Genomic DNA, 16,416 nt, shown 5'->3' with positions numbered 1-16,416 from the left:
CACTTGAGGTGACCAGCCAGGGTGGAGTTTCCTTCTTGGGGAGCCCTTCCCAGGAGGGTCCATTCGGGGTCCCCGGAGGTGGGAGACTGGTGCTGCCAGACACGGGGGCACCCACGGGCTGGGGGCCCCCTGTCTCCGGGGCGCGGTGGACAGGGCCCGGGGGCTTACCTTGGCGGTCCCTGGATGGGCAGCGGGACGCACGGACGGGGCGGGCAGGAGCGAGGCACCGAGCTGGGCGACGGGCGGAGCCGGGACTCTTAAACCCGGAGCTGGGATCAGATAAGGGCTGGGCCGGGGGCCGGGGCCGGGGTCGGGCCGGCCGGGGGCAGAGCTGGGCCGGGCCGGGCCGCCCCCTCCCTCCGCAGCGCCGGAGCCAAACTTGGTGTGAATGGAGGGGCCCGGAGGGGGCGGCGGCGGGCGCGGGGGGGGCGCGGCGGGCCAATGGGGACGTGGAGCGCCAGGCCCGGGCGCGGGGATTGGAGGGGCCGGGCGGGCGGGGCGCAGGGGCGAGGGGGGCGAGCCGCGGCCGCCGGGGCTCTGCGCGGAGCGGGACCAGACAGCCTCCGGGAGGAAGCGGGCCGCGAGACGATGGGCCAAGCGATAGGGGCCCCGCCGGCTCGCCGACGGGGAGGGGGGCGAGGAGGAGCTGGAAATGAACCCGGCTGGCCCGGCGCCCTCCCCCCTGCCCCCGGCACCCGGCCGCCAGGTCGCCCCCCCCCTCCCCGCCCTGCGTGCGCCCCGGGTGCCAGGTGCGCAGCGCTCCCCGGTCCCTAAGGGAAGGGCGCAGGTGCGGAGGCGCTGGGGGCGCGGAGCGCGAGGTCCTCCCGCTGAGGGGCCCTGGCAGGTGTGGGGCATCCGAGCAGGGCCCTAAAGGGTGCAGAGGGTTCAGGTCCGGGGCGATGGCGGGGTGTGCAGCGTCCGGAGGGCGTCCGAGGCCCAGGGAACTGGCCATCACCAAGTCTGCTTGGGAAACAGCCGCCCCCGGGGGGTGGAGGGAAGTGGGGGGGGTTGGGGAGGGGACAGAGCCCAGGTGGTGGGTGGTCCTCAAACTTTCTGTCACCAAACACGGCTTCCAGAATCTGAATGCTTCCAGAATCTGAATGCTTCCAGAATCTGAATGCGTGTTTTGAGAAGTTCTCATCCACAGTCTCCCACCCTTGGCATTTATTGAGGAAATCATTGTTTCCCCATCTTTGTGGATCACAGATATTTAGGGACTGAACTATTGAACTACTACTAACCGGTAACCAGTATTACCATAGTGAGGTGATGGATATGTTGCAAAAAAAAAAAAAAAAAATCAAGGAAACTTGAAATTGTCAGTTTAGTTCCACCTCTAAAAGCCACAGGAAGGGTAAATGGACGCTGCAAATAGGCCCCCTGGGGGAGGGGGGAGGGCGGTGGGCTACCCCCGGGCCACCACAGGTGCTGTGTTTGTGTTGGGGAAAGACCTGGAGTAAAGAGAGAGAAATAGGAGAGTTCGGGGTCAGCTCCGAGTTCCCGAAGGCAAAGGAAGGCCACAGGGGCTCTTGAGCAGACAAAGAGTCACAGCAGAATTTCAGGAAGCGAAATCTGGAAGTGAGCAAGAGGGTTGGACTGAGGGGGCAGCCGGACGGCACCCCAGAGTCTTCATCCTGCCTCACCTCATCTTCCCCAAATCAGCGCATCCGCGCCATGAAGCCCCTCAGGCCTGCCCGCCTTGGTGTGTGCAACACCACAGGGTTGTGGTCCAGGATTCCTACAGCTGCCTTCTAACTGGTCTTCCTCCCTCCAGTTTCTTCCACTCAAATAATCCTGCAGACCACGAAGTCCCACGTTTAAGAGTAAACAGTGATAGCGTACATCTCTCTGGAACAAGTCTGACCGCGGCGCTTCCCCATGTAACAGCCTTCAGCGACTGCCCACTGCCTAGAAGGAAAATCCAAACCCCTCACCCCGGACGGAAGGTCTGCCGTGACCTGGGCCTGGTGCCACTCCAGCCTCATCCTCGCCCACTGGCCCTGCCTGCCCAAACCTACAGCCGCTCCCTCGCTCGACACCAAAGGTTCAGTCTTGGGTTCTCTTTCGGTATCTGAGGGGAGTGTCCACCACTGATGTGGCTCCGGCTACCACCTCTGAGCTGCACCCTGAGGCTCTCTTCAGAGCATCACAGTTCTGGCTGCTGGCAGGGGATTTCCATGCCACCCAGACAGGGCCCCCAACTGAACTCATCATCTTCCTCCTCAAGGCTGGGAATCCACATGACTTCTTTATTTCTGTGTTTCTCCTGACCAAACAGGTTTAAAAACTAAGTGATCTCTCCTCTTCACCCTTCCTCTGCCCCATCCCTTGACATGTCAACTAAGCCACCCAGTCCTGCCAGGTCTCCCTTTGCTATATTTCTCTCGGGTGTCCCTTTCTAGTTCATGGCCACTACCGCCATCAGGAAGGGCGCTAACAGCCCAGGACCTGCACCCACCCTTCACCCCTCTCTCCATTCTCAAAGAAGAGGCAACCCGTTCTCACCGTGTCAGTCCCTATGCTCTATCAAACCCCAAACAGGGTGCCCCTTGCTTCCTGAGCACAGTCCAAGCTCCTCAGCTCGGCACTTAGGGTACTCTTCTGGGACGACAGGGAGGAAAGACTCCAAGGGCAGGAGCAGAAGGGATACCTAGTGGTGCGGGAGAAGGGTCTGGAGAAGCGCCTCCCAAATGGTCTTTGCCTTTCCTGTAGAGCAGAAGAGCCATCTGCTAAAAATCAGGGTGGAGGGTGGACTGGGCAATTACAAAGAGCTTGGAAGTTCTAGAACAGCAGAGGTGTAAGACTGTGGGAAAGTGCAGATAGCTGGAATGGAACTGTAGGTTTCTAATTAAAACAGAGTGATTTAGGGGCACCCACATGGCTCCGTCAGTTAAGAGGCTGACTCTTCACTTTGGCTCAAGGTCCTGGGATGGAGCCCCGCGTCAGGCTCTGCCAGCACTGTGGGGTCTGCTTGGAGATTTTCTCCCTCTGCCCCTCTTCCCATTCTCTTTTTCCCAAATAAGTAAATCTTTTTTTTTTTTTTAAAGAGTGGTTTAAATGGAGTTCCATGCACCGGGAGCCTGACGTGGGATTCGATCCCGGGTCTCCAGGATTGCGCCCTGGGCCAAAGGCAGGCGCTAAACCACTGCGCCACCCAGGGATCCCTGGAGTTTTGTTCTTAAGTTATGTTCTATAACATATATGCACATATCCATCGTGTATATTCCTTTGTACAGATTGCCAAATGATCCTTTTTAATTTTTAAATCTTTTTACAAAAGAGAAGTCCTAAGGGTGCCTGACTGGCTCAGTCAGTAGAGTGTGCGACTCTTGATCTTGGGGTCAGGGCGTGAGTTCAAGCCCCACATTGGGCATAGAGCTTACATGTATAAAAAAAATTTTAAAAGAAGTTCTAGAATAGTCACTGGGGGCCCAGGAGGGAACCAGCGATAAAGGGCATGGGACATCAGTATTTGTGAGTGTTTATGATGCCAGGCAGATATATTATGACCTGAGATGGGGAAGCAAGCCTCTGAGAGGGTGAGTGGCTGGCCTGCGTAACGTAGCTAGCTAGAAGGTGTTAGTTTTGGAACTTGAACCCACATGTGTTTGACTCCAAAGCTTGTCTCAGGGTAATGCTAGAGTGAATCTGTGTGGGTTAAATAGAATCTTAATCATCAACACGTGCAATGGGGAGTCTGCTTGGAGATTTTCTCCAATTTTGGTATGAAAAGTTGGCCAGGGTTGTGAAGTCCATGCCCACCACGTAAGACGGTCTCTCGGGCGGGCCCGGGCCGCACCTGTGCAGGGAGGACCCATCCTGGACCACCTCTAAATGGCAGCTAGGGGACCAGCTCTCTTTGAAGGCCTCCCCTCTTCTGTCAGCTTATTAGCAAATCGGGTCTTTCTCATTCTCAACTGCTCCTTTTGGGCTCAGTCTGTCCAACTGTGGCCTCATACCTTTTTTGACCCTGTTCCGGAAAGACGAAGGATGACTCTATCCTGGGCTCACTACGGGATCCCGAGCGACATTTCAGCTGAACCGTCTCCACGAGTAGTGGGCACCTGGTAGCGGGATGACTGAGACCGCAGCAGGAGGGCTCCGAGGGACGCACTGGGCCGCATGGCCCCGGGCACACGGGGACTGTTGCTGAGGTTTATAGGTTCCCTCTGCCTTCCGTACACGCCATATATTCAAACTCACCTTCATTAGACTGCAGTCAGGGGATGCTTCGTCACTACTCGAGGACTCTCCCTAGTGCTTTCACTCGCGGGTCCCTCCAGTGTCTTTCCAGTGGGGTCCAATGGATAAGAATTCCATACCACGGTGGTAGTGGAAAGGCAACAGGGAGTAAAGAAACAACCACAGCTTTATTTAAAAAAAAAGAAAGAAGAAAGAAGGAAAGAAAGAAAGAAAGAAAGAAAGAAAGAAAGAAAGAAAGAAAGAAAGAAAGAAAGAAAGAAGAAGAAAGAAAGGAAAAGAAACAACCACAGGGGCCTGGCTGGCTCAGTGAAGAGTCTGCCTTTGGCTCAGGTCAAGATCCCGGGGTCCTGGGAGAGAGTCCCTGCTCCACAGGGAGCCTGCTTCTCCCTCTCCCTCTGCCTGCCACTCCCCCTGCTTGTTCTCCCTCTCCCTCTCTCTCTGTCAAATAAATAAATAAAAATCTTTAAAATAAAACGAAACAACCAAGGCCCAGGAGCTGGGATGCCCAGGTTTTAGTACTATCTGTTCTCTGGGGACCCATCCCTGACCTGGAAAGTGAGGACTTTTAAATCATGGCCAACCTGCACCCAATCCTATCAAGCAAGATGGATGTGGTTATGAGAAGGCTCTGATCCTCCAGCTGTGCTGGAAAGAGCTAGAAGGCTAGAGAGTGTCCCAGCCTCAGGTGCCCAGGGGAGGTCCCACCTGTCCTGGCGCTGGGCTCTGCTTCGCCCCATGTCACTCTAACCTCCAGTGGCATCCACTGCTTTAACCATAGCCTCCCTCTCCCTTTTCTAGGGCCCTCAACCCCCTTGAATTTATGAAAATTGTTAGAGTTCCTGACAGACGGGCCTCTCTGTTCCATTAAACTCATATCCTGAACCATCTCCTGTTTTCCCGTCATGCTCCTCTCCCACCTCCAAGATTGTACCCGCGATGTCTCATGATCTTGCTTAAGAAAGCCTTCCCAGGTTGGCTGGCCCCAGGGCTCCCACATACAGCTGCACAGCTTGTGGACTGCACAGATGCACTCCGTGAGGGGGCAAGCTGAGAACTGAACTGCATTCGGCTTGCCAATCCTCGCAGCCTGGCTCGGAGCTATGTCTCCGAGAGGGATTCCCCCTTTTTATTTTTGCCCCAAAGTACCACTTGCTCTCCGAGCTACATGCCATCAGGAATGCCCCTGTCCAGAGCCGCCTCCCTTTCCTACTCCGTAACAAGGTCCTTTGCAGACCACCACCGACGTGACTCCGGCCATGCCCCTCCTGCCCTCAACGTTCTCAAGTTCCAAACCCAATCTCCCACCACGATGACCACTGTACCGACATGTTTTACTAGTCCCGTGCGCAGTTGCTCTCTCTGTCCCAATACCTGAAAGCTGGGACCTTGCCTGTTTTCTGTACCCGGGAACCTAAGAAAACATTTCCCCCCTCCCCATGTTCAAGCTCAAGGATAAACAAGGAATTGAAGTTGGAGACCTGAGGTGGGTGGGGTGGGGAGGGATAAATCAGAGGCGGGGTGGTGGGCACCCCGACTGAGGCAGGGGGCCGGCTGGCACCCTCTGGGTGGCCCTTCAGCCCTGTGACCCCCCCCTCAACAAATGGGGCCAGTTCTATGCAAATGCACTCTCGCCTAGGGGTCCGGTTTCGTCTCTCTGAGCTGCTGGCACAGCAGAACCAACGTGAGCAGCCTCTTGGCAGGACAGAGGAGGGCAGGCTAGCAGTCTCAAGGCTCAGGTGACAGGCCCAGGCCCAGGAGACGGGGATGTTGACTGGGGCTGTAACAGCCCTCCTGATGCCAATCTCAGGCTGAAAACTCGGTATTTCCACTTGCAACAAGAAACAGGGGCAGGAGGGCTGGGAAGAGGAGGGCAACGTACCCGGAGTGCCCCCTGCAGGGCTCACTGGGTGGCACCAGAGCAGAGGAAGGCAGCCGGGGTGGGTGAGGAAGATCCAGCTAGCACTTGCTGAGTCCTTCCCATATGCCAGGCAGGCATTGCCTCCTGTAAGCCTCATGACAACCCCCAAGAGATGGATAACATATTCTCATTTCCTGGATGAAGAAACTTGGCAGTGGACAGAGTGGAGACTTGAACCCAGATCACTGCCTCCCGAGATTATATTACTCACTACGACCTTTCCCGCCTCTCTGGCTCAGGCAGCAACTTCTCACCCTCCAGGGTCCATTTCTACATCTTCCGCTCCTCCGGCCCGTGTCTCCTTATTCCAACTTGAAGGATCTGGAGAAAAACAGATCAACGTCGCGGGTATGATAGTGCTAATGATAACACCTGGCATTTGTACACCACTCTCGGCTTTTAATTATTTCCCTGGGGAAAAGGAACAATTTGTATCGAGCTATTTGTATTTCTCCAAATCTTGTTCTGATTTTTATCCTTGTTCCTACAGCTATTTCTGTACAGTTATGATCAACTTATAAGAATATTTTTATGTGCTTCTTTTTCATGCAAGAATGTGCCTCTTGCACACGGACACTTACATATGTGAGCATAGTAACCGACTGTGTTTCTCCGCTGCGGCTATTACCTTGCCGAGGCCTGTGGCTTTGTGAAGAGCACGCAGTGAGGCGGGGACACACTTGGGGGAGTCTGGCTTCGATCTCTGCTTCTGTGACCTTTGGCAAATCACCTTTCTCCTTTTCAGTTCCTCATCTATAAACAGAGAGGATCATACCCATCTCACAGGGTCCCCCCCAAGGCTGTTAAATGAGTCCTTCCAGTTCATAGCTGATGCTCGACGAGTTATCAGGGGTAATATTAGCATTATGTGCTATGTGATAGTGTGTCTTTCTCCCCCACTGGCCCACGAGCTCCACGTGGGCAGAGGCAAAGTCATATCTGTCACCACCCCCCACACAGCACATTGCCCAGCACTTGGGCTCCATCCACAGGAGTTTGTTGGATGAATCGTTTTAAGCCCTAACCTCGGCTTTTCTCTCTGTAGGACGTTTGGGTTGTTTCTAGAATCTCCACTATTAACAAAACACACTTTAAAGCCCTTCTATTTATATTGCCTCATTTGATCTGCGCACCCCGTGAAGCAGGCAGAAACGGGGTATTTGCATGTGTCCACTCCCTGTGAAAAATAGAGCAACCGTGGTTCAAGGCAACGAAGCAAATCCTTTGGGTCGCGTTACAAATCAGTGACAAAGATGAGAACCCCCGACCCCACCTCCCTTCCTTGGGTGAATCTCTTTTCTTCTAGGTACCTCCTTCTGGATCAGGGCGCTCTCTTCAAAAATGGGAGACATGATGGTGCCTGCATGAGAGCAGTACCTGCACCCAGAGGCCCCTGCTGGCGGTGGATGAGCTGCCGGCTGCCAGGGGGCCCTCTGCATCCCCAGGAGACCAGAGGCCTTACTCCCTGATACACCAGGGCCCGTATTTTCTCAGAGCAAGAAGCTTCTTAGGGAAGACTGTGCGGGCTCCCCTTCCTTCCTTTCTTCCTTCCTTTCTTTCTCTTTCTTTCTTTCTTTCTTTCTTTCTTTCTTTCTTTCTTTCTTTCTTTCTTTCTTCTTTCTTTTTTTCTTTTTTTCCTGAGGGGGTGAGGAGGCGAGCTCTGAGTTGTCCAGGAGGAGGGATTTGGGTTAAAAATAGCTATGGCGTGTGGCTCAGCCTCTAGTGGTACCCAGGACTGGGGAGGGGAGGGGGATGCTCTAGAGCTGTCGCCAGACTGGTTGCTGTGGAAACAAGAGAGGAGCAGGGGAGCCTGGGAAATGGGGATGACACAGATAGCAAGTCCTGGCCAGAGCTGCCGCTACATTTAGGAGAAACAGCGGTGTCTGTGGCTCCCACCCTGCAAGGGGGCCAGGGGAGGGGTGGTGTCAGGGGCATGGACGCTACCCCCCAGGGGTCTCTGCTGCCGGCTACTCTCCTCTCCATACGCTGTGAGTTGAGTTGCGGGGGACTTGGGTTTGGGCCCCTAAATCCAAGGCAAGTGGGGGCTCGGGAGCAGCTTGCTCCCGAGGGAGACTTCACCAGATCCCCTTCCAAAACAGAAGGCCTCTTGCTGACCAGCACTCCCAAGGGAAAAAGGGCCATCCAGGAAAATGTGGCCCCAGGGCCTTCCAGAGAGGGGTCACGGCATGCGCACAGGAACTAGGAAGGAGTGGGAACGGGGATCTTCGGAGGAAGGTGCAGAAGCCAAGTCTATTTCACACCTTTACTGCCCCCTTGAGAAATATGCAGCCTCCACTCAGGAGGTCAGGAGAGGGGACGCGGTCAGAGGAAGGCTCCCCCAGCCCCCTGGGCCAGGCAGAGTGAGAGAGACCTGGCAGTGACCAGACCGAAGGGTTCCTTGCCGCCCCCGGGGAAAGAGAGATCTGTCGAAGCAGGCAGATTGGAGGTCAGATTGCCTTGGAGCCCGGGAGAACATTGGAAGCCCTCCTGGGGCTGCCACTGGGATACGGGGGACCCAGGTATTTTTCTGCATGACTTGGGGTCTCTGAGCCAGTGTGTGCTTAGTGAGAACTTCTAGAGGACATCCCGGCGGCGGGGAGGGAAAGCGAAGCCCACTGTCGGGCCAGAGGAAGACCCAAATCTTCATTGGACAGTGTCCCCCTGACTCCTCTTGGAAAATAAATGTGGGGGGGGGGGGATGTCCCTGAGGTGCAAACTATCTTTTTTGGGTTTTCCTCCTGCCCTCTACCCCAGTACATACACACACACACACACACACACACACACACACACACACGGCCTTCCGAGGTCTGGCAGCAGAGCACCTCGTCCCAGAACTCAAATGCTGGAGCGCTGGGGCTGGAGCTGCACATGCAGGCGGTGTCTCCCCAGGACCTGGTCAGACATCCAGGCCATCTGTGATCCTTGTCACCTTCCCCGTCCCCGGCCCCTTCCCCGCCCCATCACCCAGGTTCCCCTGGAGCGGGAGGCCAGAACCATTCCCAGGAAGAGGAGAAGGTTGAAGAGAAGCAGGTCCTTCTGAACCTTCCCTGGCAGGGGTCCGGACCTCCCGCTCAGGGCACACTGCAGCTCAGATCGCTTCTCAGGGGGAAGCATTTGAAGCAAAATCAGGTGGGCTTCCCTTGGATGAGAGCTTGGGGCGCATGGTGGGGGCTGCGCTCAGGGTAGTGGGGGGGGTGCTGCCGGGGGAAAAACCCGAGGTGCTGGGGAGGTAAATGTGGGTGCTTCGTTCTTCACCTAATCTGCTTGTCGGGGCCCTTGAGGACCCAGAGCCGAGCGGGGTGCGGGGTGCCGGGCAGGGTACACAAGCCCAACTCCTAATGAACTTGGGCTGCGTCTCTCCGGCTGCTCTTCCCCGGCCCACGGCCCTCCTGCCCCCTGTCAGGCTGCCTCCCTCGGGGGCGGAAAGAACCCAGGGCACAGGGGCACACACCCGGCCCATGCGTCCCCGACCCTGTCCCCGGGGACCTCCAGGGGCGCCTGTGGCCTGGGGCGGGAGCGCCTGCCTTTCCGCCCCCCCTGCGCATCTCCTGTCTCCTCCGCCAGCTCGTGGGGAGCAGGCAGCTGTGCGAGGGAGGGGTGCGGGGAGGATGGGGGAGGGCTGCGGGGCTGGTGTCCCGTCTGGGGAGGGGAGGGGAGGGCCGCCTCCCCAGCACCCGGGCTCTGGAGTGAGAGAGCCCTCTCCCTGCGCTCCGGGTGGGGGACGTCACAGGGGGATGGAGGGGTGGAGGGACGCAGGAGGGGTGTAGGGGTGTGGGGGGCGGCCGCAGGGGCGTGTAGGGGTGTAAGGGGGTGGGGGCCTCAGGAGGGTTGTAGGTGGGGCGTGGCCTCAGGAGGGGTGCGGGTGGGGGCGGGGCCTCGGGAGGGGCGGGGCGGGGCCTCAGGAGGGTTGTAGGTGGGCGTGGCCTCAGGGGGTGGGGGCGGGGCCTCGGGAGTGGTGGGGTGGGGCTTCAGGAGGTTTGTCGGTGGGCGTGGCCTCAGGAGGGTTGTGGGTGGGGGCGGGGCCTCAGGAGGGTTGTAGGTGGGGCGTGGCCTCAGGAGGGGTGCGGGTGGGGGCGAGGCCTCGGGAGGGGTGGGGCGGGGCGGGGCCTCAGGAGGGTTGTAGGTGGGCGTGGCCTCAGGAGGGGTGGGGTGGGGGCGGGGCCTCGGGAGGGTGGGGCGGGGCGGGGCCTCGGGAGGGGTGGGGTGGGGCGGGGCCTCAGGAATGCTGGGGCTGGGGCGGGGCCTCAATGGGCGTGTGGGTGGGGGCGGGGCCTCGGGAGGGGCGGGCGGGGCGGGGCCTCGGGAGGGGTGGGGGCGTGGCCTCGGGAGGGGTGTAGGGGGAGCGGCCGCGGGGTCGTGTAGGGGTGGGGGGCGTGGCCTCGGGAGGGGGCGTGGCCTCGGGAGGCGGGGGCGGGGCCTCGGGAGGCGGGGGCGGGGCCTCGGGCGGGGTGGGGGGCGGCCGCTGGGCCACGGTCCCGCCGCCCGGGGTCGGCCCCGCGCTGACCGGCCGCGCCCCGGGTCCCGCAGGCCCCCTGCGGCCGCCGCCATGGCCCGCGCCGGCGCCCCGCGCTCCCCGGGCCGCGAGCCCCCGCGCCGCCGCGGCCGCCAGCGCTACGTGGAGAAGGACGGCCGGTGCAACGTGCAGCAGGGCAACGTGCGCGAGCCGGGCCGCTACCTGACCGACCTGTTCACCACGCTGGCCGACCTGCAGTGGCGCCTCAGCCTGCTCTTCTTCGTGCTGGCCTACGCGCTCACCTGGCTCTTCTTCGGCGCCATCTGGTGGCTGGTGGCCTACGGCCGCGGCGACCTGGAGCACCTGGGCGACGCGGCCTGGACGCCCTGCGTCAACAACCTCAACGGCTTCGTGGCCGCCTTCCTGTTCTCCATCGAGACGGAGACCACCATCGGCTACGGGCACCGCGTCATCACCGACCAGTGCCCCGAGGGCATCGCGCTGCTGCTGCTGCAGGCCATCCTGGGCTCCATGGTGAACGCCTTCATGGTGGGCTGCATGTTCGTCAAGATCTCGCAGCCCAACAAGCGCGCCGCCACGCTCGTCTTCTCGTCGCACGCCGTGGTGTCCCTGCGCGACGGCCGCCTGTGCCTCATGTTCCGCGTGGGCGACCTGCGCTCCTCGCACATCGTCGAGGCCTCCATCCGCGCCAAGCTCATCCGCTCGCGCCAGACGCTCGAGGGCGAGTTCATCCCGCTGCACCAGACCGACCTCAGCGTGGGCTTCGAGACGGGCGACGACCGCCTCTTCCTCGTGTCCCCGCTCGTCATCAGCCACGAGATCGACGCCGCCAGCCCCTTCTGGGAGGCGTCGCGCCGCGCCCTGGAGAGGGACGACTTCGAGATCGTGGTCATCCTGGAGGGCATGGTGGAAGCCACGGGTGCGCACGGCGGGGAGCGGCCGGGAGGGGCGGGGGGGGGGGCAGGTGGCAGCCACGAGGCCGGGCCGGGGTCACCGGGCCGGGACAGCGCCCGAGCTCTCGCAGCCAGGGCCCAGGCGCTGTGCACCCCCCAGTTGGCCCGCTCCTAGGAAGGTCACCTCCTGCAATCGTGCCCCTTCGCAGGGCGGAGACTGCCGGGGAGCCTGAGGCCTGTCGCCAGGGAGGGGGACATAAGGCCACAGGGCAGGGGTCGTGCAGCTCCGGGCACGGTGCTCCAGGGAGCAGGGGTAGCTTCGGAGAGTTCTCCATGGCTCCCAGGTCCAGGTCCCTGAACGTGGTGCTCTGAGGGTCTCCTACTAGCCTGGATCTTAGGAACAGGTGGCCGGCTGGGCTCACTTCTGCCTCAGTTTCCCCACCCATCAAGGCTCTCTCAACTTCCACTGACAAAGGAAATAGATGACTGCAGCATTTCTAGCCCTTTCCAGAAGGAGCTGTCAGGACCTCCAAGTCAGGCCTGCATGGCGAGGGGCTTGGGAGCCAGTGGCAAGAGGCCAACGCAGGGGCACAGACGAGGTGCTCTGAGGCTTGGGATCCGGAAGAAGGAGGAGGATAGGAGCGCTGCAGTGGGTGACACGGGGCTGTGAGGTGTGGCCCGAGCGTGGCCTCTGCTGGCTTCCCAGGCTGGGGCCCTCCAACCCCTTCCCTGGCCCTTCTGGCCAAGCCTCTCCTCCAGCACCCTCTGCCCCAGTGCTCCCCAGTGCTTCTCTACCACCCCACACCTTGCTCCCTCTAGCTCCTGCCTCTCCTACTCACCCAGGCCCTCTCCTTGCTGTCTAGACAGTTGTCACCCTCCTGCCAGGCCCTGAGGCATCTGCTGTCCCTGCAGAGAGGTCCCTGCCCGGCCCCCCTGGCACCCCAAGCCCCTGCCTCTGTTCCTCACTGACCTCTCTCCCCAGTGTCCCCTCTGCCCCTTCTGCCCCCCCCTCCCCCCCCGGATCCCTGCCATTGCAGCCTTCGCCTGAGGAAGAGCAAGACCCACGTCCCCAGGACATCTCGGGCCAGGGCTTGCAATGCCGAGAGCCAGGCTCTGTTAGCTAAGGTTCCGTCTTCCACTCTGCCTTGCTCTGAGCTGGACGTGGGCCGTGGGAGATACCCGGGAGCAGCAGGGCGGTCGCTTGCCCTGGTGGGTGTGCCAACCCGACACGGAGGGCAGGACACGGCCCCAGAGTGCAGAGGACTGGGGAGGACAGCGTGGAGGAGATAAGGATGGGACCCGCCTGACTTGTCTAGAGAGACAAGGCTGGGAAGGACGGCAATATTTTGGGTGAGAGAGTCAGGATTCAAAGTGCTCTTGAAAAGCAAGTGTAATGAGCCAAAGCCCAACAAGATGACATTTAAAAGGAATAAATATAAAATTCTACATTTAGGCTTTAAAAAAATCACTTATGTAAGCACCGCATTGAAGAGCTCTGGTGAAAAAAGAACTGGAGGTTTTAGCTGGCCACAGGCTTAATGTTGCAGCAAAATGTGATACAGCTTCCAAAAATGTTTACGTAACGTGATGTTGGGCCCGATGAGCTGAGGCGCCGCGGCCGGAAGAGAGTGGCGAGCCCTCGCCTCTGCGCCCAGCAGGCCGCGGCCGGTGTTGGCACCCCCAGAGCGCTGGGGCGCCCTGCGCGGCCCTTCCGGTGTGCACCCGAGCAGGTCACGTTTTTGGAAGGCAGGTCACACGAGGAATGGTGGGGGAGCCGGGGATGTTCGTTCGGCTGGAAGAGAAGACACGTCGGCAGAGGTTCTGAAAGGGTGTCAGATGGCGGGGGCGAGGGGGGGGGAGCCCGGGGAGGGGGGAGCCCGGGGGGTGGGGGGGAACCCGGGGAGGGGGCAGGCTTTAGCTCTTGTGGGGAGCACCGTCAGAGGCGGCGGCCCCCAGGAGGCGCCGGCCGGGCTGGGAAGGCCCGGTGGGGAGGCCTGTGCAGGGGCCATGCCTGGACGATGCCCGGGCCGCGTCCCCGGGAAGCTCCCCGAGCGGCGCCTCGGAGCAGTCGGGGCGGCGGAGGCGGCGGGATGGCGGGACCGCGCTGACCCCTGCGCCTCCCCGCAGGGATGACCTGCCAGGCCCGGAGCTCCTACCTGGTGGATGAGGTGCTGTGGGGCCACCGCTTCACGTCGGTGCTCACGCTGGAGGACGGCTTCTACGAGGTGGACTACGCCAGCTTCCACCAGACCTTCGAGGTGCCCACGCCGTCGTGCAGCGCCCGGGAGCTGGCCGAAGCGGCCGCCCGCCTCGACGCCCATCTCTACTGGTCCATCCCCAGCCGCCTGGACGAGAGGGCGGAGGAGGAGGGGCCCGGCGAGGGCGCGGACGCGGGGCCCGGCGGCGACACGGAGCGGAACGGCCGCCTGCCCCCGCCGGAGTCGGAGTCCAAGGTGTGACCGCGTCCTCCCGAGCCTGTGGCAGGGCCGGACACCGTTCGGGAGCTGGATGGCGCGGCGCAGGCGGAGGTGGAGGCAGAGGCAGGCGGGCGGGCTGTGCTGACGCCCCCTCCCAGGCCCCTCCCAGGCCCCTCACAGGCCGGCCGGACCGGGGGGAGGGCCTCGCCGAGGCGCCCGAGGAACGTGGCGGCCTGTGCGCGTCTGGCCTCCGCGGCCCCGGCCGGCTGCGCGGACAGAGGGACGGAGCATGTGCCCCCGGCCACGCCTGAGCCCGGAGCGTCTCTGGGCAAAGTCTAAAGGGGCTGCCTGTCCCCCGGGCGACGCCCCCGCCCGGCCCTCACGGGCTCCTCGCCGGCCTCCCGCGGGGCTGACCCGGGCTGACCACCCCGCAGGAGCCGCGGCCACAAGGCCCAGGGCTGGCGCAGCAGGGGCGCGTGGCCTGCCGCCAGCAGACGGGAGTGGGCCCGGCGCAGGGGAGGACGCGGGCAGAGGCGGAGAGGGACCCTCCAGGACGGAGAAGGGCCGGAGGGACCCAGAAAGGGAGCTCGCCCGCCGAGCTCGGGGGGGGGGGGCACTGAGGCGGAGGGCACCGGGGGACCCCGGCCCCACCCCGGCCGCGCACCTGCCCCTGCGGCGAGCACCGTGGTTCCGAGTGGACCGAGCGTTGAGCAGAGGCCGGAGGCTCCGGGATCAAACCAAGGGAGTGAGGAGGCGCGAGAGCGAGGAAGGCCCGGGCACCGCGGGCACCAGCTGCTGTGTCAGCCACAGGCTTGCCAGCCCCTGCTCCGCCTCACTCCCAGTTTCTGACTCAGTGGGTCTGGGGAGGAGAGCAAAAATTTGCACTTCTAGTAAGTTCTCAGGTCATGGTGATGCTGCTGGAGCGGGGGCCACACTTTGAGAACCACTGCTCTACACACAGCCTGGGGAGCCACATCAGGAGGCTGCGCATTGGAGCTGAGGGGGAGCTGAGGAGGAGCTGAGGGGGAGCTGAGGAGGAGCTGAGGGGGAGCTGAGGAGGAGCTGAGGGGGAGCTGAGGGGGAGCTCATGAGAAGCTCATGAGAAGCTGAGGGGGAGCTGAGGAGGAGCTGAGGGGGAGCTGAGGAGGAGCTGAGGGGGAGCGGAGGGGGAGCAGAGGAGGAGCTGAGGAGGAGCTGAGGGGGAGCTGATGAGAAGCTCATGAGAAGCTGAGGAGGAGCTGAGGAGGAGCTGATGAGAAGCTCATGAGAAGCTGAGGAGGAGCTGAGGAGGAGCTGATGAGAAGCTCATGAGAGCTGAGGGGAGCTGAGGAGGAGCTGAGGGGGAGTGGAGGGGGAGCAGAGGAGGAGCTGAGGAGGAGCTGAGGGGGAGCTGAGGGGGAGCTGAGGGGGAGCTGATGAGAAGCTCATGAGAAGCTGAGGGGGAGCAAAGGAGGGGCTGAGGGGGAGCTGAGGAGGAGCTGAGGGGGAGCGGAGTGGAAGCTCATGAGAAGTTGAGGGGGAGCTGAGGAGGAGCCCAGCAGTAGTTGAGGGGGAGCTGAGGAGGAGCTGAGGGGGAGCTGAGGGGGAGTAGAGGAGGGAAGCTAAGGGTAGCTAAGGAATAAGCTGAGATGCTCAAGGGAAGTTCAGAGGAAGCTGAGGAGGAGCTGAGCAGGGGCTAAGGGATAGCCGGTGGGGTGGGGGGAGCTGAGGAGGAGCCGAGGTCCTTGGGGGAGGAGCCGGAACTCTAAAGGGCGGGCTATCCTGAGGGGAAAGGAGCCCCTGACACCCAGGCTGACGAGTCTGACTCTGGGCCTGGGAACTCACTCAGCGGAAATAGCGCAGTGAGGAGCTGGAGCTGGCGCCTGGGCAAGCCCATAGGCAGGATAGGGAAGGGGAGGCCCCGGAATCCTGGGGGGTGGGGGGGGGGGGGGGGGGGCTCCTGCGCAGGGCTGGGGTTGGCAGAGCTCAGAGGCAGGACTGAATACGGGGACGAGGACGGCGCCAGGGAGAAGCCAAGAGCCCAACCTCGGGATGTGCCTGTGGCCTGCTGCCTGCCCTGCTGGGCCACCAGGCCGTGGACACACTGTCGCCGCCCCACCCCCTGCGTGGTGCCCCCGGAGTCACGGGCGGGGCAGCGCTCCGGACGGTGAGGGCAGAGCAGTGACAGGATGGGACGCAGAGGCGGAGGGGACCTGAGGCCGGCCTCCTGGGAGAGGAGCTCCCGGCCTGTGCTCCCACACTCTGCCCCGCGCCGCAGCGGCCTCCACCCTGGGTCCTGGCCACACCCTGTTCCTGTCCTTTAATAAAAGACTGAGCCCCTCGGGGCAAAGCACTGCGTGGCTCCTGGCTCGGCGGGGCTGGGAAGCCGAGGTCCGCGGGTGCCTGGGCCTCCGCAGGCGGGCGAGGGGTGGGGGAGCCGCCGGCACGGGCCCACTCGGGGAATCGTCTGCCTCACGTCACGGGGCCACCTGGGTCACCATCAAAGATGAGGTCCCCCGGCCCCGGCAT

At 61.7% G+C, this 16,416-nt stretch overlaps 2 protein-coding genes and 1 long non-coding RNA gene across 4 annotated transcripts in view; 1 reads left to right on the top strand and 2 right to left on the bottom strand.

Annotated features, from left to right (window-relative positions):
* The window catches only part of KCNJ10 (potassium inwardly rectifying channel subfamily J member 10), a 28,886-nt gene extending 28,521 nt beyond the window's left edge, over positions 1-365 (bottom strand). For both annotated transcript variants that reach the window (XM_038586373.1, XM_038586374.1), the window contains exon 1: positions 169-365. The gene's annotated coding sequence lies outside the window, so the exon portion shown is untranslated. The remainder of the gene's footprint in view (positions 1-168) is intronic.
* Positions 366-1,059: 694 nt separating this feature from the next.
* Positions 1,060-9,624, bottom strand: LOC111094550. The gene is made up of 5 exons (XR_005385827.1): positions 9,380-9,624; positions 6,750-6,874; positions 6,333-6,442; positions 4,204-4,286; positions 1,060-1,572 (listed from the first exon to the last, which is right to left on the bottom strand). It is a non-coding gene; the product is annotated as an uncharacterized LOC111094550 (long non-coding RNA).
* KCNJ9 (potassium inwardly rectifying channel subfamily J member 9) lies at positions 7,785-14,966 on the top strand. Its single transcript, XM_038586375.1, has 4 exons — positions 7,785-8,109; positions 9,093-9,253; positions 10,652-11,517; positions 13,619-14,966. The coding sequence occupies exons 3-4, from the start codon at positions 10,671-10,673 to the stop codon at positions 13,948-13,950; spliced, it is 1,179 nt and encodes a 392-aa protein (XP_038442303.1). The 5' UTR covers positions 7,785-8,109; positions 9,093-9,253; positions 10,652-10,670; the 3' UTR covers positions 13,951-14,966.
* Positions 14,967-16,416: the final 1,450 nt, after the last annotated feature.

This window comes from Canis lupus, chromosome 38 (genome assembly GCF_011100685.1).
Source record: "Canis lupus familiaris isolate Mischka breed German Shepherd chromosome 38, alternate assembly UU_Cfam_GSD_1.0, whole genome shotgun sequence".
NCBI classification, from domain to species: Eukaryota; Metazoa; Chordata; class Mammalia; order Carnivora; family Canidae; genus Canis; species Canis lupus.
This window is presented reverse-complemented; position numbering and strand designations above follow the sequence as displayed.

Coding starts and splice junctions, on each gene's coding strand:
- KCNJ9 (XM_038586375.1), top strand. CDS start 10,671: ATGGCCCGCGCCGGCGCCCCGCGCTCCCCGGGCCGCGAGCCCCCGCGC. Junction 11,518..13,618: donor GGGCATGGTGGAAGCCACGG/GTGCGCACGGCG, acceptor GCCTCCCCGCAG/GGATGACCTGCCAGGCCCGG.